The 25943-nt window shown below is 43.0% G+C and overlaps 1 protein-coding gene across 3 annotated transcripts in view; it reads left to right on the forward strand.

Annotated features, from left to right (window-relative positions):
- jade2 (jade family PHD finger 2) overlaps positions 1 to 25943 on the forward strand; it is a 145339-nt gene that overhangs the window by 26630 nt on the left and 92766 nt on the right. For all 3 annotated transcript variants that reach the window (XM_046410807.1, XM_046410808.1, XM_046410809.1), the window contains exon 4: positions 17371 to 17528. In XM_046410807.1, the coding sequence (XP_046266763.1) occupies positions 17371 to 17528 (158 nt within the window). The remainder of the gene's footprint in view (positions 1 to 17370; positions 17529 to 25943) is intronic.

Consider the following 25943-nt stretch of genomic DNA (forward strand, 5'->3'; position numbering starts at 1 on the left):
TTAAAAGGATGTAGAAACGTTTTTTGGATCTGAACATTAGATAAACTGGGCTAATATAGATCAGAAAAACAGCTACCAACACCAAATGTCACATTTACATGTGGCATTTGCTGTTGAACTAGTTCATAAGCAAGAATAAAAGTCAACAAGTCTCACTGGTGGAAAAGGCCTGATGGCAGACAAGGTTTCCTCTTGCATTCAGCGTTTTTGTGGCAGCTTGTCACGGTATCCACATTGCGTATCGACTGCATGCCGTGGATATCTGACAACCTGGGAAGGAGATTCACCAATCCAGTATCTTCCTCCTTTGGTACACACAGAAGGCAGAATGGACAAAGCAGTACACAAACTCTATTTTCTCCTGATGTTGCACTGTGTAGCTGATGTTAAGCGCGTTTCTTCTGCTGCTCTAATGTCATTAACGTTTCAGTAATTAGCCTTGCAAAGCGTTAAACCAAGTGCTTAGCCCCGAACGGCTGTGTTACGGTACAGAACAGAGCAATGGAGAGACATGTGAAGTTGGGATGATGTTACTCGAGTTAATAACAGCTTGTTATGTTACTGTAAGTGCAATAGAAGCTTCTCAGTAAGATAGGAATGTAATCCGTCCAAAACCAAAGACGGAACAGCCTTCTGAAACACGCCCAGATGCCAGGACAGGATGGACAGACCAGGCAAACATTCATCTGGTTTTTAACTTTGCTTTCTGGTTTGCAGTGTTATGCATACAATACACTGTTTAATACAAAAAGTGTTTGGTCTGAATGGGAACTTGGCGTGAAGTGCGTTGGCTGTGTTTGCGGAGTTTCTGGGAAATGTTTGAGAATGGGACACAAATGTTTGATGATGATGATGATGATGATGATGTTGGAGGCCAGACATCAGTGAAACAACAAAAAGTCAAAGCAAGGTCAAGAAAGGGGTGGCATTTTTCTTTAGGCAGGGAAAAATCCTCATCAGTGCATCCCCGCTGCGAAGAAAATTGAACAGCAGCTCACAATGTGGACAATTTTATGGAATGATACTCACCCTTGGCTGAGGGAGGTGTGGCGAATGGTAAACACTGAGGAGTTGTAATGACAACGTAGCTCTTTTCTAAAAATGAGCCGTCTCTATTTGCGCCTTTGTGAGCCTTTTGCTCCGGCTTTGACTTTCCTTAGAAGTGGTTTAGAGAGCTTCAGTCAGTCGAAGGAGGAATCCGTCAAATGCTTCCTTTTTTGTTTAGCTGTTTGTTTGTTTGTTTTAAAAATCTCAGTTTAGATGAAGGTGGAGATTTGAGGATTTTTAAAATTTTGTAGACAAACAGGAAGTCATTACCCCATACAGTACGCACACACACACACAGGGCATAGCATATTTGGCCTTGTGGTTAATGGTTATGGGCAACTTTTGAATAAATGACAGAAGTAGAAAACCAAGTGTGTATTTGTGCTTTCATACACCCGCTGTTAATGAGAGGAAACGCCTAATTTGAGAAAATGCACTGTAATGTGTTGTAACTGCCGTGGATCTGAGTCACCAGTGAGAATGTGAGAAGTCTTTCCTGAGAAGCTCTTTGCTTCATCACTTCTGACAAAAGTAGAGCTTTCCTTCTTCAGAGAAAATCCCCCTGCTGTCCCCCAGGGGATTGTGTGACACTTGTCAGAACACTGCAACATGGGCACGGGACACACACACACACACACACACACTTTTTGAGACTGAAACATGAATACACACACTTTGCATTCTGGGGATTTCTTCCAGGCTTGTGGTACTGAAATGTTACACCACACACTCGAGCAGGGGAATGTCTGTATTCAGAGTCCTTGTTTGATTTGAATCTTTTTGTGTGGATCACATTGTTGTTCAGTCTTAAAACCAGTCCAGTCATCGGGTTATCTATGGGGAGATTCCAGAGTGTTTGTTCGTGACATATACTGACATTGAATTGTGTTGTTTCTGATTGGTTACATGTCACACCGGATCATGACAGGATGGCTGCAGAAATCTGATCTGCTGAAAATGACAGCAATAAGAGCAGCTGACCTTGTTGTGCATTCTGAAATTTCAGTGTCTTTATATTGTGAGTTTAGGATATGAGCTTTTGTCTGCACAGCCACACTCAATAACAGGTCTCAAAATCTGGCCAAATGTTAAGGTGCGCACTGTTATAGTTGATTTTAATTTTGGACATGCCTGGACAGATGGCACTGAAGTGGTTGTCGAACAACAAGCGATATGAGGAGAGCGAGACGCTCCCGGTGCATCATGGGAGGAAGGAAGTGGTTTTGACGAGGGATGCCAGAAAAAAATAAACCCAGAAAAGCTGATGGTTTAGCAGGTGTGAAACTCGTTGTTTACATCGCCATCGTCACAAGCACGTACATGAGGGCGTGTTTACCGCATGTGTGAAGGTGCAAGAGTGCATGCAGTCTGTATCTCTGTATCTCTAACAGTCTGACAGCGTGCTGGAGAGGTGGCACCTGCAGAGCCTGCACGAGTAAACCATGTTGTGGTTCGTCAGGGACAACTAATGAGAAGTGACTAACTGATTAGAAGACTGGTAATCTGTGAGGGCTGGAGTTTTGTTTCTCTTAATTCTTGCCGTCACCCTGCACCACAGTGTCCAACTTTAGTAGCGTGCTTGCTGTTTTTCACTGTTTATTCAGTGGGACGTGTACGTTGATACATTTATCTGTTATGGCCGTGCAGTGCGGTAGTGTTTAAATGATAACTGAATGCGGTGATGAGTAAATAAAACTGGGTTTGTTGTCAGTATGTTCAATTCCTAATGTCACATGTACAAAAATAACAGATTTGTGCTGTGTTTCTCCTGCCTAGTTGATTTGCTGTGAGTGCGTTTCATCAGTATAGTTTGACTCTTTAAAAATTGCTTTTGTGATAAAATGCGAGTTAAAAAATTAATTATATTTTGTTAAAGATGTTGACTGGAAGCATGTTTGTTTCATGTTACATGATTTTAATGGACGCCTGTCAGCCAGTAAGAAAAGTTTGTTGTGGCCGTGGTGCATTAGTGTTTGATGATTGTATCGTCAATAACGAGATTTTCAAGAAAAGCAGTAGCCAGCTTGTTTCTCTGCTTTCATTTGGAATTGCCGTTTGCCGACCATCAAGAGCTGAAAATCACTGAATGGATTTAAGAGTGGAAAATGCCAGTGGATATCAGCAATCAAGAAAGTAATCTGTCAGAAGTGCCGCGGTTTTCGCAAAAAGTGAGCCACAGGAAAGTCGTGGGTTCAGCGTCGTGATGGAAAACTCGGTGAGTCTGCTGAATGGCCTCTCAGCGTTTTCTCTCTCAATGCTTATGCTCGCCGGGTTGATATCGCATTCAGATTAGGACATCGGAAAATTTCCTCGGGGTATTGACGAGCTCTGTGAAGCACCGTCAAGTATTTTCAGACAACTTATATGTTAAAATTAGAGTCTGAGGCAGCTGCATCCAGATGTGCAGATGTTGAAGCTGGCTCACTGTCCAAATGGCAAAAGCCTTTATTGTGCTGACTTGTCGGCGTGCCAGCATCCTCGCAAGACGTTACAAATTTTAATCCTCTGGACATGTATTAATGGTTAAGTAACTGTGTGTACAGATACAAGCGTGTGCATATATATGAGTAAGTGTGTGTGTGTGTGTGTGTGTGTTTGCAGGCAGCTGCTGGAGCTCATTAGGGTCTGATAGAAACAGCTGTGAAAACCCATGGCAACCAGATGCAAACAGCTACAGGAATGCACAGACTGATGTTACAGTTTCTCTCTATCATTCATACACACACACACACACACACACACACACAAACGCACGCACACACAGAGTCTCTCTCACGCCGAGTGCCAAGCCCCGTGAATGGACAGCCTGGTTGGATGGCGGAGAGTTTTGCATGTTGACACATACCAGTTGGGAGATGAGTGCAAATAAACACACACACATACGCACACACACACAAGCATCAACACAGCCTCCAGCCGTTGTATAAAAGTGAGTGTAAACAAAAACATTGTTTACACTTGCTGCTAAGAGGGTGAAGGAAATAAGGATGGATTAGGAAGTGTGGATGCGGAAAAGATGGCTTCGGTTGACAGAGTGAGATGGAAATAATTGGTGGGAATGATGGATGCAAAGGAGGAGAAGGAAGGTGAGTGGGAATACAGTGAGGGATCGAGAGCTGAATAGACAGTGATTGATAATGATTAAATTAATATAGATAATAGATGGAGGAAATGAAAAATGGATGGCAAATACCAGATTTAACGTGACAGTGTTCTACAGTGATGGATTTTGCTATCATTTCTGAGACTGATGGAGTGTTTTAATATAAGATGTTGTCATAATGTTCATTTGCCAAAATCTTTTCTTCTGCTAAGCATTAAAATTGGGTGTTCTTCAGCCTAAATGGTGGACATGGCTGCTTGACGTCTACTACTAACATTTTGTTTTAATCTAAAAATAAAATGTAAAAGTGAATTCACCCTGGTCAGTTAACTCAGTATTCAGACCCTCTTAGTGACTTTATTTCTAAAGCGACTTCTGGCAGGTTGACTCAGACCATCAGGGAAAGGGTGAGAAATATCTAAATATAAATTCATGGGACGTGGAATTCATTCCCACGTTTTCTGCTCATCCGCCATCACGTGTGGCGTAGGCAAGAAGACGCTTGGTTTTAACGAGTTCCTGTTGATGACATTCTCACTCCGAAGCTACGAAAGCCTATTAAAATACAATACATAGTTTGCTGTGAACTTGTTATTAACAATGATTGATAGATGGAGACAGGAAGGGAAGACATGCGGTGGTGATTTGGGCCTTATTACTGTTGGATCACTGTTGTCACGCACTTTTCAATGGACTTGATGGATTGACATAGTACACAGGATAGGATACATGAACAGCTGTGTCTGCAGCTTTTGATCTGTTAGTCAAGGCCGGTTAGCCCAGTTGATCAGGTTAACCGGTGCTGTCATGCATACATGTTAGCATAATTACCAGGTGATGTGATGTGTGTATGTGTGGCTTATACGGATCAGTTATGAGATCACTTCCTGGACAGATTTGACCAGCAGCAGATGGATTTATGAGTAGTTTAGCTTTTGAAATCAAGCTAAATTCACATATGTGCTATCAGAATACACTGTGGTTAATTTGGTTCATTTGCTTTCACACCACAGATCTTTTCCTGGCTGGCTCAGCCAACTTGTTTTGTCCCACATCCGAATATGATTGCTTTATTCACATATGCCCAAACGAATTGATCTTTGGTGATGGTGGGGACTCTCCAGGTTTTTAGACAACTGCTCCAAATGTGTCAAGTGTGAATACGTTCTAATCAAAGATTAAGTCTTTCTACCTCATTACGGTATTTTTTTCAGTATTTCACTGACAGTTCACTTCGCCTTTTCTTACCCTCCCATTTCATTCTTTTCATTTCCGCAGATAATGACCATACAGCAATCTGATTATCACAGTGTTGTCGAAGTGAAATTGTTGGTGTCATTCTCTAGAAATCTTCTTTCTAGATCTTCTCACGCTTCACCGACATCCAACAATGAAACCGAGAGGTACACCAACACACAGTCTGTCCGCGAGACATTTTGTGTCTCACACTTTTCTCAAGAAGAAAGGCACTCATGCAGTGAATACAAAAGGTTTTCTGGGTGTTGTTCTTGCGGTTGTACTTAAGCACAAACTTTAGAAGAAGCAGATGAGACAAACTTGACAAAAAAGACAAAAAAAAAAGTAAATACTGAAGCACCATAGTCGAAAGCACACAAACTCCTGGATCACACTGAACATCACAGATTGATGACAGGTTGCTGTGAGAGAATCTTCTTTTTGGAAATCAAAAAGATCTTTTGATTAGTGGTTGTTACCTAAAATGACTCAAAGGCTCTTAGCGTTGCAGTGGGCGTTAATATGAGGCCAGCTGAGAAGAAGTGTGTTGTTGTAGGACCAACCCCCCTTCACAAGTCATAGCATTTATTTTGGCCTGCACACAGCACCAGATGGGAGGAGTTCAGTGCACCAGAGCAATTCAGGAAAATCAAAGGAAAGTATATAAAGATTAACTGGCAGATACCAATCATCTAATCATTTTGGGTACAGCACTTTACTGATCTGTCACAATGTATCTACACTTGTGCTCGTTTACTTAAACCTGCTGAGCTTCAGAGCAGGCGGCAACTTCCATTTGGTCTTCCATTTAATCATCTTCGTTATCCCCTATTAATAAATTCTGTTGCTAAAAAAAACATGACAGCCGACTCAAGTTGCAGGAGATGCAGGCATGCAAAGCAGCATTAATCATGTAGTTGTTTTGGTTGTTTTTTCAGCCACCCATCTCCAAAACTAGGTCATGTCTCCCCCCAGCTGCAGCTTGCCATTTTACCAGATCGTCTGCCTGAGCCGCCATATGAAGAATGATATTTGCATCGGACTCTGTTGGGGGGGGGGTGTTGGCTATTGCTTCTGCCTTTTAAGTCTCCTTCAGTCTTTCTTGTCAGTGACCCAGTTTTTTAACCTTTATTTACTTTGGAGGGGTGGGTGTGTGTACGCTTTCTATCTTTTCCTCTCTCTGAAACATCTTGCTTCATATTCATGATTTTACACACTTTCACACCTGGGAGCCACAGCGTACGAGCACAGACTCCGCTGAGCAGTTTGGGGGCTGCACGCCTCGTTCAAGCCAGTTGTGTTGTACAAAGCTTGGATTTTTATGCTACATTACATTGTGGGTGTTTCTTCGGCTGTGCCTTTCATCACAGATTATAACTGACAACGTGCTATGCTCTCTATTTGCATTTTTTTTCCCTTAATGTCCTTGCTGTTACGTGATTTAGCATGTGCGAGCTACCCACTACGTTTACCCTCTTTGACATATGGCCAGCTTCTGTGAGACAGTTTGGAGGTTAAATGTCTTGCCCAAGAACATTCAGGAACAAGAGCTTTTCCCTGATCAGACTCCAGTCCAAGAAGCCTCTGGCTCAAGTTCCAGCTTACTTAACCTCTAAACTGCTGCAGTCCTGTATATTGATATTTACATTTGCAAAGGATTTCTGCCTTTCTCTGAAGGATCCTTCTCCTCAGATTAATTTCTTTGAATACGTGATTGTGAACACAAGGGGAGGGCAGAGTTTTTGCTTGCTAGAGGCCAAAAATCACATCTGCTAAAACGGGAGGAGCACAGTCAGCCAGTCATATCCTTATTGAAGCGGGAACAAAGCTTAATTGCGTGACCTTTGAGTGAAGCTTTGGCAATCAGCCTGCCCTTGGCGTTGAGGGGAGTGCAGTCACTCCACGCATCATTCAGGCCAGGGGCTTGTGATGAGGAGCAGGGAAATCTCAAAAGGACTTGTTCACTGTCTCGTCTCATGCTAATGAGGGGCATAAATTGTAGGCTGAGTGCCTTTTCAGAGCGCGGCAGCACGAAGTTTGGCTAATAGCTGCGGATGTGACATTTCAGATCTAAGAAAGGAGAGGGGGACTATAGAAAGAGCAAGAGGAAATCCTTTTCACATTCCTATCAAATCCTTTATGTGTTATTTGAAAAGTGTCGAGTCGGTAAAGGCTGTCGATGCGAGCGATTCCGTTTTGCTCGAGATAATGTTGGTGCATAATAACGGTGACTCCCGTCGCTGTTGCTTTCAGGCTTCTTTCCCTCTCATCCGTCCTGAGCTGAAGCGGAGAGTCGCGAGCGCTCTGAAAGGTTTCCTGAGGCCCGTGTTCTCTTTGCCCTGCGTGGTGCCTGTTGACGTCTGACACCGTAGATGGTGAAAGGAAAGAAAAAAGTTTTGAATTTGCACCTCCAAGGCTAAACTGCTAAAAAAAAACCCAATTAAACCAAAACAAAACAAGTGGGTTGTGAAAGAGTTTGTATAAATGTAACAAATTGTGCCAATCAAAAAGGTTGTGCTGCAAACTTAATGTGATACTTTTTCCTATACTGTACGTCCTTGTTTTGACGTAATTCTGCTTGCTATGATCAAATCTTCATATGAAAGAGTTTTTGATCCAGTTACTTGGCACTGAGACCATTTGTTCACAAAAACTGCAAAGCGTTGTTCTGTTAAAGAAGTGTTTTTGAGCAGCAAATGTAGGTGCTTTCATGAAGTGGTTAAAGTCAAGCCGTTGCTGCCGTGTGTGTGACGATTGAGAGTAGCATGTTATGAAAAATGTCATGGATATTTACTGTAAAAGCACCTGGGCTGTGCTCTAATCCAGTCTTGATTATATTCCCAGTCAGTTTCTCGGCTGACAACAGGACAGTTTCTCAGTGATGGTGCCTTTCTTCTTTCTTTATTTTTTCTCACTCCGCCTCATCCACTGTTTTCCAGACTGTAAAAAAACAAAAGAGGGCAAATGAGAGAGAGAAACATAAGATCCAGAATAAAAGAGCTTCTCCTGGAAGAACATCAGGAAAAGATGGTAACCAGTTGAATTTGCACTTATTGTTTTTTTCTCTCTCTTTCTACTCTCCCTTCTTTATTGTGCTGCCGTGTCCTTTCTCTCCTCTCTCTCATCCTTTCTTTCTTCTTTCTTCTCCGTTTCCCTCATTTCTTGTGCGTTTGACAAGCCAGATGTTTTCTCCTCTCCCTGTGTTTTCATCCCATTTCATCCTGTCTGTCTGTTAAATATATATCTTTGCCTCTTCTCGCGCTAAGCTCTCCTCCTGCCTCCCTCCCTCCCTCCCTTCCTCCCTTCCTCTCTCCTGTTCCCTGTCCAGCTCAGTAAGAGGAGAAATAAATAGGAGAGAGGTGGCCATTTGTCAGAGGCCTGTGGCCCTCTGATAAAGAAAAACACTTGCTGCCACAGTGGAAAACAAAAATGAAGAAGACAGTAAAGTGAAGGAAGGGGATGGACAAGTGTGTGTGATGCACTTTAATAGATTAATATATTTACCCAGAAATCCCTCAGCACATACTTTGTCCTCATTTATATCCCTTTAAAGAACTTTGATATTAATTCAACTTTCTTAATGTGACCTTCTGATGATGTTATCAGCCAGGTGATTCGCGTCACCTCTGAGGGGAGGCGAGTCTGACCGAGCGCTCGAGGCAGCTGAGTGTTAAAACTTAGTAGAAACACCAAGCACTCCGTGTCGTGTCTGTCCTTTCCAGATGTTTTGAAAAAGCGTTTTTGGGAAGTGCAGCACATCATTGCAACATGTCGGTTGGATGATTATAAACCTTTGTTGTTGTTGTTGTGTATATTCAGCATAAAATAGAAAAGCAGCCTCTGGTAGATGGAAAACAAATGTGACATGCTGACGTCAGATCAGTTAACATCAAACTGTAATTGTACCGTTGTGCTGTCAGGAGCTTTATTTTATAGTGTAGCAAGCCAGTGTCATTTCAAGCTGCTGTTTTATTTTGGTCATCTTTTTGCAAGAGAGCAGATGTCCGTGTTCCCTTCACCTCTGCTCTTACTGTACAACATTTGCAGTAAAATGATGTACCACACCACACGGCTGCATGTGCATTTGTTATGTATCATCCTTGGCTGAATATTGCTGTCTCGGTGCATGTTAGAGAGAGAGAGAGAGTGAGTGTGTCTGTGCTGGCTGGTGAAATCACTGAGTCACTGTTCTAATGCACACACACACACACACACAAACACACACACACACACGCATGCACACGCTCTCTCCTCCTCTCTCTAATTCTGTCACTCTCTCATCAACCCTTTTCTCTCCTTTTCTGTCTTCTTCTCACTCTTAATCACACACACACACACACACACACACACACACACACACACACACACTTCCTCCTGAGTCCTCCTGGACCTTTCAAGCAGCCAATCATCAGAGCCCGTCCCTGCGCTGTGATGTGGCTGCTAAAATTAGCCTCCTCTCTCTGTGAGTCGACATCCGCCATGACGCACTGTGGAGAGCCAGGTAGCCATGATGCCCAGCAGAGAAAAACAAAACGCTCTTCCCTGGCTCCCTGTTTTTTTGTTGTTTCTCTGCTCCTTCCTTTCTTCTCTTTTCCTATTCTTTCCTCTATTGTCCTTCCTTTTCCTTTCTTTTCTTCTGTGCTTTCATTCAGTCATTTCAACCTGTTTGAGTCTCAGGCATGACGTCTAACTCAGCTCTTGGTTCTTTTTCTGTCTTGCTTTTTGACAGTACACGGCGACTGTTACAAACCTGACTAAACTGTCACCATGCCAGAGTGTGTGTGTAGTCCAGTCCTTCTCAGTCATATCATCATCATCATCCTGTCTTTTAAATGATCAGGTCTTATCCATGTCCATCTTTTTAGCGGTTCTCAAACGTTTTACAACCGTGACACCACTTCCACCGCTCCATGTATCTGATACTCAGCAGATACTCGGTTTAAAATGACATTGAATAGAAATTAAGTGTTCATGCATGAATGCACACAAGACAAGACAAATTTTCTCAGGGACAGCAAACACGCATACATCACAGTGTCTATTGATTCGGTTTTGTATTTTCCTCTTGAAGTATTTAATGTCCTCAACAGGACAGAGCACACAGAATTAAATTCTTAGCTTCAGAAATAAATAGGCTGTTTTTATAGACAGCTCGAGTGGAACATTGGCGAGTTGTTTTTGGTCAAGAACAAACCACAACTTCATTGTACATTCAGTACGCTTAGCTGGACTCAAGCTGCCCTCATGGGGTGCTGAGAACTCGCACCACTGTTACACCCATAATCACAGTAAAGAAGGTTTTTCAGTTTAATAATAAGGACGGGATGAGAGAGACAGACAGACAGAGCAGCGTCCCTCTCCTCGTTTTGGTATCAGTGCTCCCGTCGCTTTCAAAGTCGGTCGGCCTTTGATTAGCGCTCAAAGCATCATGTCACCGTGCTTTAAGGAAATGGACTCAGCACTGCTAAATAACAAGGCTGGAAGAAGCCCAGCCTGGGTGGAAGGCTGGGCTTCTGTGTGGGAGTGTGTGACTTTGTATTTTTGTGTTAAATGCATTTGTGTGTGTGACCACATACGTGCATGTGAATGTCTGTGCTCGTGTGTTTGTTCAGTTGTGTCAATACTGCATATCTCCCAATGTGCGTCTGTGTTTATGTGAGTGTGCGTTCCTGCTTCGGTGTCGGCGTGAACGTGTCTGTGTTTATCTCGATCTGCCTGCGCGAGAGCGTGTTTCCTGGTTTGAAATGTCAGCTTTCAGCAGCCGTCCTCTGTGGTTTCTGTTCTGTTCGGCTGAGGATGGGGTTGGGGAAGCAGGCAGTGCTAATCTATCACCACTCCCGAGGTGGAGATACGAGTCAGTCCCGAAAATAAGACAGATGAGCAGACAGACAGGCAAATTGCCTCATACAGCATACAGACAAGCTGAATCAGAGCTGGCAGAAGCTCCCAGTTTCCAGAACAGGGTGAAGATTGTTCCCGGAAAAGTCCACGAACACTCTGGCCAGTTCACAGAAACTCTGAGAGATTTTGTATTTTCTATCAGTCTATGTAATGGCATTTTTGCTTTTTTTTTTTTTTTTGTGGTTCACTAACGCTGTTTAAAAAAACAGTTGGTGTATAATTTGTACTAGAGGAGGTTGCAGAAATGTTCACAGCTGCAGCAGTACAGGAGTTACAGCCTTAGCGATAGCACTGGCATCAGCAGTTACATTAGCAGTAAGTAGTGGGAGCGTTGCAGGCGTACAGGAGTATGAAGACAGAGTTTATTGTTTTCATTGCAGTGACACAGTTATTTAAATGAGTACCTAACAGTCCTGGTAGCAGTAGTGGTCACTTTTGGAATATTAAAGCAATGCTGTAGTCGTAGCAATGGAAGTAGTGGTAGTAGATGTCAGAGCTGTCGGCTTTGTTTTGTCCCCATGAGGACAGCTGGTCCATACAGTGCTGGGGTTTATTACCAGAAAAGGTCCTCAGTAGGTACAAAAAAAATGTGCATTTATGTACACACACACGTACACACACACACACACACACGCTCCGCAGCCCCCCTCGTCATGTCATCGGACCAGATCTAGATTGGACTTAATGAGAGCCCTGCATTCATACAGCCCATAACTCAACATCGCATACTGACCTACTGACCGGCCAGAGGAGTGTGTGTGTGTGTGTGTGTAGAGCTGCGTGTGCGTAGAGCTGCGTGTGTGTGTTTGATGGTGTGAGAGGGAGTATCTGTCCTTGTTTAAGGGCTGTGGTGAATGTCATTTTTTAACATTCAAAGCATCTGTTGAGGTTTTCTTCAAATGTCTGCCTTCATATTTTGTGAAGACAACAACCTAAAACAAAAAAACTTGAACAAAATCCTCAGATGGATGAAGGGATTCGTCAGATTTATCAGATCAGATTTATCTTTTTTGCACCGACTTTGGTAATTAGCTATAATGGAGTGGTGTTATAAGAGTAGCGGTAGCTCCTTTTAAAGAACAGGGAAGTGAGTTTATGTGTGTGGTTGTGCGACAGAGAGCGAGCCACCGTCTGTGATTTGTTCCTAACAGTTTACGGTGCAGGCCAACCCAGACCTCGCAGGGACGAACTTGACATTGTCTGCAGGTGTTAGTGAGGTTTGCAGGTACGGGACTTAAAATTCAGTTTTCCGCGGTGTGAGGAGAGTCGAGGTGAATGGAGCGAAGCAGGAGAAAATGTGATGTTATCTGTGAAACTCTCATCCGGCTGCAACCCCAGCGAGGAGTCGGCACTCAGTGGCTTTATAAATCAGAGCAGTCGTTAAAAGAGCTTTTTCTAAAGTCACCGCAACCACAAAAGGTGCCTTGAGCACAGAGTCAGGCTGCGGACAAGTACAGCACACCTGGTGGAGATGATAATTTGATTGTTGCTGAGTCATGGTTTGGGGAGAAACAGAAAGAATTATTTGAAGGTCAGGATTCCCGGACTGAATGATCCAGCTTTTCAGACGTACAGAAGAGAGCAGCAGATGTAGATGGATTCTCTGGTGTGGAGATAATTGCAGATAAATTAAGCTTTTAGCCTTTCAGCTAATCTCACCACAGCATCTTTGGATTATTTCGTGCGTACACCTCGTTGCCGGAGGAAAAATATAAACAAACTTGATGAGCAGCGCACTGAAATGGCCGCGGGCGGCCGAACGGCGAGGATGACGGTGATGTCGTGTGAACTAATTGCATGCTGAAGGGGATTTTCTCTCCACGTTTTGGATGCTTACTGTGTCGTTTCCCCCCTGCCCTGTTGTGCGTGCGCTTTCATTTGCAAATTACGCTTTATCAAATTTGGAAAGCTGAGTGGAAATGGCAAAATTCAATCTCGCGTCCTCAGAAAAGTTATTTAAGTCAATCGATGTGGAAAATCTTTGCAGCAATAAATAAATCATGTGATAAATGGAAAAAAGAAATGTACTTTTTGAGTGATCACTGACAGAGTTTCCATAGCTGCTCCAGGCTCATTGCGCAACAGTCTCTGTCCACCAAAAGCAGCCAGAAATTATATTTGCACTGTCACTCCCCAACATAACTCTTCATTAGCTGTTCTGTTAGAATGCAGCCAAATCCGTTTGGGCTCGCATGAAATTCAGCTGACATCAACTGGCTGTGTAGAAGACAAACAAGTTACTCACATCTAATCAGCTCTGTTTTTCCTGTTTTTTTTACCTGATGTGTTTTTTTTTTTTAAGTGTCTGAAAGCCGAGGGAAACGCACAACATTTGCATTTTATATTTTGCGTAAAATTTGCTTGACAGCTTGGCGTCTGCCCCTCTACCTGTCCGACTTTCCGCTCGTCTACCTGGCTGTATCCTCTTGTTTTTCGATGCTCCTCTTCCGTCTTGGTGAGTCCCAGCCGCCTGTCACTTGTGGAGGGAGAAGTCGAAGGCGAAGCGAGTGGTGGATGGCAGCGAGAGAGCAGGAAGAGGCTGAGGTGGAGCGAGAGGGAGGGAGGGCGAGAAACAAGGCAGAACATAAAACTGCAGGAGCTTGTAATAGTGTTTCCTAGACATTAATTAGCTGCAGTCATTCCAGTACAAACACACAGTAATAAAACTGATATACTGAGATCCTCACCTCCTTTTCTGCTTTCTTATCTGCTCCCCTCGCCCTGCCACTTCTTCCTCTTTTCTTCTTTTTCTCCCTTCTTTCTCCAATGCCTGTCTCTTTCTTCTTTTCTCTCATTTTTCCTCCCACTCTCATCCCCCTCCTTTTTTCTTCTTCTCTGCTCACTTCTTGTCTCCTCTTCTTCCTTTGCCTCTCGTCTCCTTATCTTAAATTTTCTTTCTTGTCCTTTACTGGTCCCCTCCTCCTTTTTCATCTTTTTTTTAGTCCCTCCTCATCCCGTCTTTCCCCTCCTCTACTCATTTTCCCTTCCTTCTCCTCCCTTTTCAGCCTTCATGTCTCCTCTCTTCACTTCTTCACTCCCCCATCTCCTGTCCTTGTTTCTTCTCCCTTTTCTTTCACCTCCTTCTTCTTTCTTTCCCTCCTTTGTCTTTCCTCCCTTTCCTCCCTCCTTCCTCCCTTTCACCTTTGTGTTCTCCTCTCCTCTTCTTCCTCTTCTTTGGCTCTTCTCCCAGCTGATGAAGGGTATGAAGTAAAACCAAAAGAACGGTAGGTTGAAGGGGAGAAAGACAAAGACAAAAGGGAGAGAAAGATTAAGGAGGAGTTGATCACCTTCAGTCTGTGTCTGTCCTCCTCTCGTGTTGCTAAAGGGGAAGACAAGATTCATCATGGCCTTGGCGCTCTCTCTCTCTCTCTCTCTCTCACACACACACACACACACACACACACACACACACACACACACACACACACACACACACACACACACACACACACACGTGGACATTCACACCAGGCTGTGCATAAACAAACACACACAAACACACAGTTTTAAACGCACTCTTGCAGTTGTACACAAGCACGTGTGGCTCTTTGCTCTGTTGCATTATTTATTTGCGCTGGCTGGCAGTGGAGGCAGCCAAGAAGCTGAAGCAAGGCTGCTGCTTTTTTACATATGGCCTTTTAATATACTGTTCTGTCACGTGCATACACACACACACACACACACACACACACACACACACACACACACACACACACACACACACACACCTGTCTTATCCTTGTCTGTCCTTGTCTTTTATCTCTCTTTCATTTACATTTCATATCACTCCCTTTTCTCTCTTTCTGCCTCTCTCACTCTCTCTTTCTCATTCCTCTCATACTTGGTGATTTGCCCTCTCTTTCTCCTGATCTTGACCTCCATCTTCTCTCTTCACTTCGTTAAACATCATCCTCCTCTTCGTCGTCTCCTTACGTCTCCATCACTCTCCTCTACTCTCTCCTCCTTTCTTTTCCTTCAATATTTTCTGGAGGAAAAACAAAAGGGGGTTTGTACATAAATATGCTTAAGTTTCTCGCCTCGCTCAGGGTCACCTCTGTGGTGGCAACGAAGAGGGAAGTGCTGCCCTTCAGCCTTTCCCACCAAGATTTAACCTGCTGGTTTAGGGATTGAACCAACAACCTTCTGTCTGCTTCTTCACGATACCTTAAGGATGTCGAGACAGTTTTTATAATGTAACTTTAGTTACAACAAGATTGGTAGTTTCGAGGAAGTAGGGGCACAAATAATGTTGTGAAAGCAGTATCTGTTGTGATATGTAAATGAAATGATTAACTTTCTCTTTTGATACATTTCTCTCCATATTGTTTTATATGCTTTTTTTGTTCTCTAACAACTCATCTCACTGCCTCCATCCAGCGCTCCTCCTCCTCCTCTCGCTCTTTTATTACCATGTTTGTTTCATCTCACTTGTTCTAGTTTGTATCTCTTGGGTCAAAATAAAGGAGGTAAAAAAAAAAGAAATCCACATTAAGGCATTAAGGGCTGGGGGGTGGGGGTTGGAGAGGGAGGAGGAGGGATGGAGGGTAGAAAATTTGAGAGGTTAATGGAGAGACTGGGGGGTAGCGAGGGAAAGAGAAGAGCTAATAAAGCAGGGATAAGGAGGCTTAGAAAGTAATGATAAAATGTAGAGTGAAGTCATACGGTTGATTTTGCTCTGCCGTGCTTACATGTGTGTGTGTGTGGCTTGTTTTCCTGTGGGTGTCTGTGTGTGTGTTTACGTGTGTGTGTTCTTGGCTGATGTCCTTGACCGTATGACTGATTACATCATTGCTTCAGGTCCTGGTTAGAGCAAAGAGAGAGAGAGGGAGAGTGTCTTCACGGCACTGCATCACACACCAGCACACCTTGTTTGTTTCTTTGTTTGTTTTTATAGACTCCTCCTGCATACACACACCGTGGATGGTGTTAACCTGTAAAGATCTCCAGGTTAACATCAGCGATTTGGTTAAAGGTTACCATGACCACAAGCACTGCCTCTGCCCGCTTCTTCCTCTTTCCTCTTTCCTCTCTGCTTCCCACATCAGTCGGTGCTTCTCATTTATCTCCTGTTTCCCCCTGGGTTGCATCCTTTTTACTGTCGGATGTGAGGAAGAGTTGTGATGAAAGGATGTAAGTGAAATGAGGAGACGTTAAAGACAAATGAGAAACGCCTGCTGAGCTGCAAGGAGGAGGGAGGAGGCTGGTTTCTAATGACATGAGAGATCCTCCTCCTCTCAGCATCATCTAAAGCAACATCAGGTGCTGCCAGTAGCACCATGTGTGGGTCACCTGTAAGTCAGCTTCAGACTGCAGAAGTGATGACTTGTTAACCTACGTGAGCCAAAGTTGTGGATGAAGTAAGCTCTACAACGTGACGGACTGATGTTGACGCCTTCCCACATCTGTTCTTCATGTTCTTCACGCTCTAATGCTGCACACCGTTTTGTGTCGAGTGGCAGTTGAAGCAGAAATGCAAAAAAATAAATAAATAAATAGAAGCATAATTTTTGAGGCCACAGCAGATTTATGTTCAAGCTGAACTAAGGGAACAAACATGAGCCTGACACTTTGGTAGTGACTGAATCATGTGCTTTCTGAGAGGGGTTCTGTAGATACAGATGATTAATAAAACATCCTATCGTCATCAATTAATCGGTTTGGCCGTCCACCAATGATTATTTATGCTGTCCACATGAAGATAATATGGATTGCAATACCTTATTTTTCATTTGTCGTCTCCCAGAGAGTCTGAAAATGATGTTGATGATAATGTTAAAATATGCGTAACGCATGGGGAGTGATACACGTCACATGTGTAGAAATAGTGATATAAACAATTGAAATGTGTTAATTGACAAGCAGTCGAGTCAAGCCTCAGCCAGCAAGCCAATATGCAGGTTAAAATGAGTCGTAAAGTCATGCACACAGTGAACGTGCATCACCTTCCTCACTCAGAAGCAGGACTTTTCCCCCTGAATACCACTAAACGAGTGTTTTTGTATCTTCGCTGTTTTTGACTTTTGACTGAATTTTTCTTCCTGTCTTCCTCCCTCCTCTTCCTCCCTCGCTCCCTCCCTGTGCAGGTATTTCGTACCGACTTCATCACGGCCATGAAGCTGCCGGACTCGGCTCAGCTCGGCCCAGACGACTTCTACGTGCTCTCGGACCCGTGGAGGCAAGAGTGGGAGAAGGGGGTACAGGTCCCTGCTAACCTGGAGGCCATACCAGAGCCTGTGGTCAGGTAGGACACACACACCACACACACACACACAAACAAACAGCCATCAAGTAAATGAGAATAGCGCATAAAGTGCTATCTGCCATTCACTAGCAGTACCCTGTTCCCACAGTCAGTTATGAGATTTGAACTTCTGCTGATGACTAATAGTTGTTTTGAAAGAATTTTAGGATTCTGGTACGAATTGACACAATCTTTAAAATTTAATTTACTGAAGTGACAAAATGACACCAGGTGGAATATTTTGTAACATACACAACTGTTATAGGAAAATATTAGGCACTGAGTTGAGACAAAAAGTGTGGGAACCATATAATCACACTGTTTAGGATTATGTATGTGTTTATGAGATACATGCACACACACACCTACATGCACAGAAATGTACAAACAAATGTACACCAACTGAGACCCTCAGCTTTCTACTGTCTCACTCCTTTTTAGACACACTATGAGATTGGATTCACTTGCCAGCAATGACACAAACACACACACACACACAAGCAAGCAAAAGGTGGTGGGCAGATGTGTGCAGACATGCACTTCGACCCACTTATATTCGCTCTCGTACAGTATATTAGTGTGGGCTTCCTCCCTCCCTCCCTCCCTCCCTCTCTGCCCCAGTAGGTTGTTGTGGTTCTGTAGTACTACTGCAGCTGCTTCACATACCCATGTGGTTTGTTTGGCATTCTAGGAACTAATGAAAATGCTCAGACTGCCTGGTAATGCCTGTTAGACAGACATGTCATACTGGGAGGCCACACACACACACACACACACACACACATACACAAGCACACACGCAGGCATTTTCCATGGGAGAAAAACAGTTTATCCAGTCATGTGAAATTTGATCAAATGTTCTGTATCCATGAACATTTTTCTTTGTCTGCTTCAAGAAAACCAGATGCTCACTGTCACAAAAGACGACCTGAATGAAAAACTAAAACGTTTAGTTTCATATGAGAGGCGCACAGCTGATGAAAATCATAAGTTGAAATGTGAGGTGAAAGTTTTCTCCTCTTTCATTTGTCAGAGTGTGTGTTCCTCCTGTTTCTACCCTTGAATGGAGTTGGCTTTCCTGTTTCATGTTATTGGAGGCAGTTTGTGGCAGTTTGTCTTCCTTTTTCAGAACTGGAGTGGAAAAGAAAGTGCTGTGTTAAACATCTGCTAAATACATTGATTGAGTCAGTCCATTTTCCAATAAGACAAAAAATATTTCATTCATTTTTGAGGGTCATAACAGCATAAAAACGAGAAGGTTGGTGATTGTATTGCAAAAACTGTAAAGTTCTCTTAATTCCTTGCAAAATAAACGTTTCAAATAAAACAAAAATCGAAACGTAAATCACATCTAGTGCTGCCAAATGAAACCGGAGAAATTGAAATGAATCTTTGACTAGCAAGTGGGAAAGGTTTGCAGTTTTACTTCAGAAAAGAAATCAAGTTTCCGTAATAGAAAAACAAAAAATGACAAATGAAAACATGGGCAGACCGAAGACTGAATGAGTTTCTCAGAGTCTTAATGAGCGCAGGAGACGAAGGTAAAACAAAAAAAACAAAACAATAATAATAATAGAGATGAAAATACAATATGATGCATCATCCTCTGAGTTTGGAAGGACGAATGTGTCGCCCTTAGCGTTCACATCATCTAACAGGTTAATGTCTCAGTAGACAAACAGTATGGAGCCGACAGATTGAAGAGAGCCTGAAGGCAGAGCGATAGAGGAGCAGATAGGGAGAGAAAGAGCAATGGCAAACGTAGATAAGGATAGACAGATGAATGGGGGCTTGTATATTATCTGATGTGTGATAAAATGATGCAGTGATATACAGTGATGCTGAAATGGAGTGATGACGGATAGATGGGGAGATAGAGGAGACGAGGGGTGAAGTGTGATTGAGCCGATGGTCTCTGACAGAGGTTTGTTCGTCTTCTTTTTTTGCCGTCTGTCTTCATGAAACCACTCCTTTTCTCTTTCTTTCTCGCTCTGATGCGTTTGGGGCGGAAATCACCAGCAAAGCTTGAGACTTCCTTGATTTTGCTCCTGTGGTCGGGCAGAATTCGAGCAGTATGAAACCTTCTTCTCACACAGGAAGTGATGCCTTTTCTTTATAGGGTTAAAAAGACATCTTTCTGCAGGGGAGAAATTAGCTTAACAAGAAGGAGAGTATTTCTTTAAGTTTTCTTTATTTGGTCAGATTATAAGGTTGTGTTAGAGAATGAGTCTTTCATCTGGTTGCTTTTTGGTGACTTTTTCGGGTCACAGGTGCTGTTATCTCAATAGTGGTGCATTAAGAGGTCACCAGCAAAAATGTTAAAAGTTTAAGATAGGTTAAACTTTTGCAGCAGAGAGAGGTAACAAAAACAAATACAAACGTGAGATTCTGCTCATAATAGCCATTCAGGTCCATTTTGTTATCCATTGTGTTGTAACAGGAAGTTCAGATATCTTTTTCAGATACTCTAAAATTTGTCCATCGTCTGAGCAGAGGACAAAAGAGTTTTAAACAGCTAACACTTGGGAGAATTGAAGGAAATCTTTGGGAAGTCCTTGTGCCTGAAATTTTTTTGCTTAATTTAATCCAATGCTACATTTTTACATGTTATTTTTCTTCATTTGACGGTTGAACAGCAGCAAGTGTGGGTTGGCTAAATGCTAATGCACACGGCTACAGCCAGTTAGCTTAGCTTAGCTGGAAACAGCTAACCTGGCTCTGCCAAATGATGACATCCAAGGCTCACTCATCAGTACATGATCTCATTTTTATTCTTTTAAGGTTAAAAATGCATGTTTGACTGCTCGGTGAACAGGCCGCTAACCCAGAGTTAAATAAATTGAGGACCAGAGGTATTTTCCCCTTTCCTGTCTGGTTCCTCTCTCCATTTGTGTCATGGTCCTTTTACTATTAGCTATTTTTGTCCTGCTTTCTTTTTTTATGCATCTACATCTTCATCTCTTCACCTCTCCTTTCCCTCTCTTCTCTCCTTCCACTCCCACCTTCCCCTCTTACTTTACTGTAGTTGAGCCGGGGGCACAGACACATTTTTCTTTTTCTTTTTCTTTTTTTTTTTTTGTTTTATGAATAATGACATCATCTCCAAAAATTGTTGGAGAGGAAAAGGGCTGCGGGCCCTGTCTGGCTTTGACAACACTCGTCTTCCACATTTCTCTCTGTCTCTCTCTTTGGACCATATTTGGCTGCTATTGCTTCATTTTCGGTAAAACTGTTGTGCGGGATGGTGAGGAGGTCATTGTGGTTTGATGTTTGGGTTTTTTTGTGCTTCTTCTTAGCAAAACACTGCAGGAGAGACACAGGGAGAGGACGAGGATGAGGAGTCTTCCGCCCTCTTTGTCTCCCTGTCCTCTCTGCCTCTGTCTTACATTCTGTCTCTCAACTCTCTCTTTCACCCTACAGCCTCCCCTTGTCTGGCTGTCCCTCCTCCCACTGTCTATTTTATTTTGTCACCCACTTCCCCCTCTTTTTCCCTTCCCGCTCTCTCCCTCTCTCTCTCATGGTTTTGTCGGGGCAGAGTGGAAGTAATTAGCCGTTGCGTAACACTGGCTATGTGCAGACAGTGAAAGGGCTTTGGCAGTGACTCGACAGCCTCGGTCCCCAATGACAACGCTGAGCCAGAGAGGGAAATAATTACACATACACATGAGAGGATCTGCGCCTTTTCACAAAATGAAAGAAATGAGATAGCGGTTATTTTATTTATTGCTTCGTTCTTCCCCCTCGGACCGGTGGCTGAGTCGTGAATGTGAACGCGTTGTTTGTGGTTTGGCTGAGCATGTTGACTTCCTGAATGCCGTGTGAAGCTGCAACCACTGGGGGCATCGCATGGAGAGAATCCTTACCAAAGCGGTTTATGGTAGTGCTGCACAGAAAAGATCGATTGTGCAGTTATGAAAAGTGTTACTTTCAGCTGCTTAGATGGGATACAAGTGGTTTACAGACTTGTAATATTATAATAATATATTCTAAACTTATGGATCAATAGAATCCATGACACTCATGTGATGGAAAGCACAGGGTAACTAGAGCTTGCCGGATGGTGTCATACATCATGTTGTCTGCAGTGGTGGAAGAAGTGGCGGCTGGTCAATAGAGGACACGAAGAAGAATCACGGAGACATGCAGTGAATAAGATGTGTTTATTAAACCGAGTAGTGTAAATGTTATGAGCGAAATGTACATTCCGCAATAAAAACAAAGATTAAAAATGTTCTACGTTTTCTAAAGTTGGAGACAGGCGACGTATTTCCGGCTCAGGGCGCAAAGACTTTGCCCAGTGACTGTTCTTACAAGTTGTAGACGTGTAGTTTTGCTCCTCTAGGTTATGAGATAGGTGGGTTCTTGGGCTCATTATTTCACCGCCCGAACAGGTTGTGGTGTATACTAACCCAGACTAATCCGGACATCCACTGATCTTACCATCCGGATATAACGACACAACAGACACACACACTCATATACCATCTGTCATGGATGAAACCCGGCATCAGGCTCAACATCCTGAGCCACAGCTGCCACAAGATATCTCTTTCTGCTAAATTACTGCCCAATTTAGTTCAGTTTATCATTATTATTTTTTTAAAGCTTAAAACCAAAAGACACAAATTGAGTCTGAACACGCAGAGCAAACTTAAAAAAGTAAAAGTTGATCCCACCACTTTGTCCAGATTTTTTTTTGAAGATGCTGCCTGCAGACATGTTTAGTTTTTGGTACAGCAGACATTCATTCACAGACAGTACAACACAACTGAAAGAAGGCAGCCGACCCGAAAGTCAATTCCTGCTATTAGCCTGCATGTTTTACGGCAACCTGACAGCTGCCAAATACTGAACACATTATAACATTACAAGATGTCAGTTCACGCTGAGCACTGCTGAAAAAACATTCTGTAATTCGTCAAGGTTTTTGTTTGTTTGTTTTTTTTTTTTTACTTTCTGGACTTTGTAAAAGCTATGCGCTTGGCAGGTTCAGACTGGACAAAGATTATAAGTGCCCACTAAACTGATTGAGTTGGACTGAGTCGCATTGGGCAGCAGGTACAGAGAGGAAGTGGCCGCCAACATAATTTGAATAGATATATTCCTATGGCACGCCATGCAAAAACATGAGTCGTTACTCATTTACTGGGCAGTTGCTGTTAATAAATAAATATGTGTCACTGGGTGAGTCAGGCAGTGTAACAGCAGGTCAGAAGGCTAATCAGGTACTAATGACTCTGTGACTGACACTCACACTCACACACATGCACACACACACAGTACAGATAATGGATTGAAGAGACCCTGACAGTGGTGGGATGGCTAGAAAGATAGAAGGACAAATGGACAGTGAAGAACGAGGACACTCTAAATGTCATTGCAAAGCATCAGCTGCAATTAAAGCTTGAAAAATATACCATGGCATTTTCAGTTGCTACTGGTTGTTGTTCTCGTGTTGGGAGGTTTATATGTTTGCGTGTTTGCTTTTTGGAATTGTTAGCACAGGTCATTGAAATCATGGGAGAGGGGAAGCTGCAAGTTAGCTCGTTAGTGTGGTTTTATTTAGGGATGCTATGAAAAGATTCAGATCTTATTATCATTTTGGCGAATACTTTCTTTAACTATAGAGAGCAACCTAAAAATTGACCTTTTCAGATTTTCTTAATATTGTTTTTCAGCTCCAAAAAGTCTGCTTCCTTATAGTGAGAAAACCTCTGAGAGAAAAGTAAATTTTCCTGCTTGCAAGAAGGAGAGTCAGCAACAAATAACTAACATTTGTTTTCCCTCCCCAATCCGATGAAGAGAAATCGCCAGATAAAGGTCATGACAGAAGCACCGATGCAAGCAGATCAATGACAAAGTTAAGACAAAGGAAAACAGAGAATGGAGGAAACGAGTGGTGGTTAGATGACTGAAAAGCCCCTCAGGGATTTTTAACTGCCTGGCCCAGCTGCAGCCTCGTCCGCGGGCGCATTAGTCACTGTTTGTGCGAATGTTCACTTCTATGAGTGCACTGGTTCCCGAGTGTGTATTGTAATGTACACACATTTCATCAACATGTGTTTGATGTATCGGTATGTCCGCAACAACATCTGGAAATTCCCTCAAGATATTCTCTGCTCTCTCCAAAAACAGCTCTTCACCAGATAATAAGATGACTAAGAGCAGCATCATCAACCTCATCACGTACTGTACAGGGTCAGTGGGTGCACATGGGCTGAAGGCATCCACACACACACTACTGATTAGGGCAGCACAATATTTGAAAAACCTCACACTGCGATAGCACACTGGGATATGAAAAAGTGCAGGAAATTTCACCAGATGCATGCAGTGTGTTATTTATGTACAGAAACACAGCTAATCATAATTTTCATCTCTCTGGATATCCTATTCCCTTCTGTTCCATTTTCCCAGACAGTATCATTTAAGCCAACCAGGTTACAGAAAATGTGTGGCACAATATCACTCACACACCGACAAACTGAACCAAGCCTTGACCACATTGAAGCATTTCCCCCCCTGGCTCTTACTATTGTCACACTTGCTCTACTAATGCTGTATATGCCAGTCTTCCTGTTTGAGCTCATTCACAACTCCCTGTATATTTAACACTAAATTGTTTACTTTGTAGTTAGAAGTTAAATGAGAGTTTAATGGCTTTACGTCCATCACTTCGCTGGGTCCTGCTCAAGGTTTCTTCCTGTCATAAGGGAGTTTTTCCTTGCCACTGTCTGCTTGCTTGGGGGTTCAGACTCTGGCTTTCTGTAAAGCACCTAGAGACAATTTTGATTGTAAAAGGTGCTATATAAATAAAACTGAATTGAATTGAATCATTTGACCAACACATTATTGTTAGATTAGACCATTCACTTTTACATTATGTGGCTGATACGTGTGACTAATGTGACAGTCAATCTGTCCAGTTTCCTTGCAAGTTGTCATTTTTACAGGATGGCTGGTCCGGCTCTTGCTTATGGAGCCTCATTGTTTTCTGATTTGTTACCACTGTCATTAAATTTGTTGTCCAGTACTGTTTTTACAATTTAACAGTTTCTTACGTTAAAAAAACCCCCAAACATATAGCTCCTGGTTCCGCCTTTACCTCACTGCATATCTGTGTACCTATGCACACACAGCTATTTGATGCTAAAATTTGAAATCCAGAATCCAAGTACTCAAATAAAACATCAGAAAGTAAATAAGATAGGCCTGTATTAGTGCCACACAGGGGAAATTCACAAATATATTGCACCGTAAAGTAAATAGTACTAAGAAATAGTACTAATGGACAAGGAGTCAACGGGGAGATGAGATCTGGCTGAGCTGTTGATTAGATGTATAACAGATTGGATTCAATGTCAGTGTGAATGACAGTCAGAGATGAACCGGTGGCTTACTGACCAGGCCGATGAGTTGTATGGATGACTTACTGCCCTGTTGATGAACAGTCAGGATTACAACGCAATCCAAATTCACCCACATTAACTCATCACCACATTTCTACAAGGGGTCGGCTGGTGCATTCCCGACCACAGTCTGATTTGGTTGCTTTTGGCTACACGGGAGGGTGAATCTGAGAACCGTATTTCTTCAAGTATGGGCTATGGAGCCAAATTGGGCCCTTGTGTCTGTATCTGGTAGGTCGCCACATGACAAAGCTAATAACATGTTATCGTGAGAAATAACTTTTGATTTCCTTTTTGAGGGAAGGGGCTTAATAAACTTCCCACTGAGGCCGAGGGGAGGGGCCAACTGAGGGAAACCATAATGGCAAGAAAAGCATCATAATAATACATTCTCATTTCTGGACAAGTTCAGAGTCACTGGGTACATCCCTCACCGCAGTTAATGGAGTCAGCTTTTCTGACTAAGCCATGCCCGCTTGATTGAGTCATTGACTGGCAGAGCTTGCTGGCTGACAGGTTTATTGACTGATTGGATAAACGGCTGACCGATTAGCTTTCTCTTTGATTGACTGATTGAACTGCTTCCCACTTGGCTGACTTTTTCTCTTGACTTCATGAAAAACCGTCCAGTGGTAAGATCACTGTAATGTCTGACATTGTCTAAGCACACATTTTCTGCCTCTTCACTTCAGCGGGTCAGGGCGGTGGGACTGCAGCTTACCACCTATCAGGCTCACTGCCCGACTGCCCGACCGACCACGGTGACTGCTTGCCTGGGTGGCTTGCTTTTTGATTGCCTGGCACAACAGCCATTTCCCTGACTGACTGAATGGATCCAAGGGTCAGTGGGTGGTTGAATGGAAATAAAAAGAAAATCCTCTGCCCGCTCATCACCTTGCTATGTGGCTGGCTCACCGGGACTTTTATTAATCACATAAAAGACTTCCTTGTTAACTGACTGATTACAGTGACTGACATCTGGCAGCCTGAGTCAACTGTCTTCTGG

This window comes from Scatophagus argus, chromosome 14 (genome assembly GCF_020382885.2).
Source record: "Scatophagus argus isolate fScaArg1 chromosome 14, fScaArg1.pri, whole genome shotgun sequence".
NCBI classification, from domain to species: Eukaryota; Metazoa; Chordata; class Actinopteri; family Scatophagidae; genus Scatophagus; species Scatophagus argus.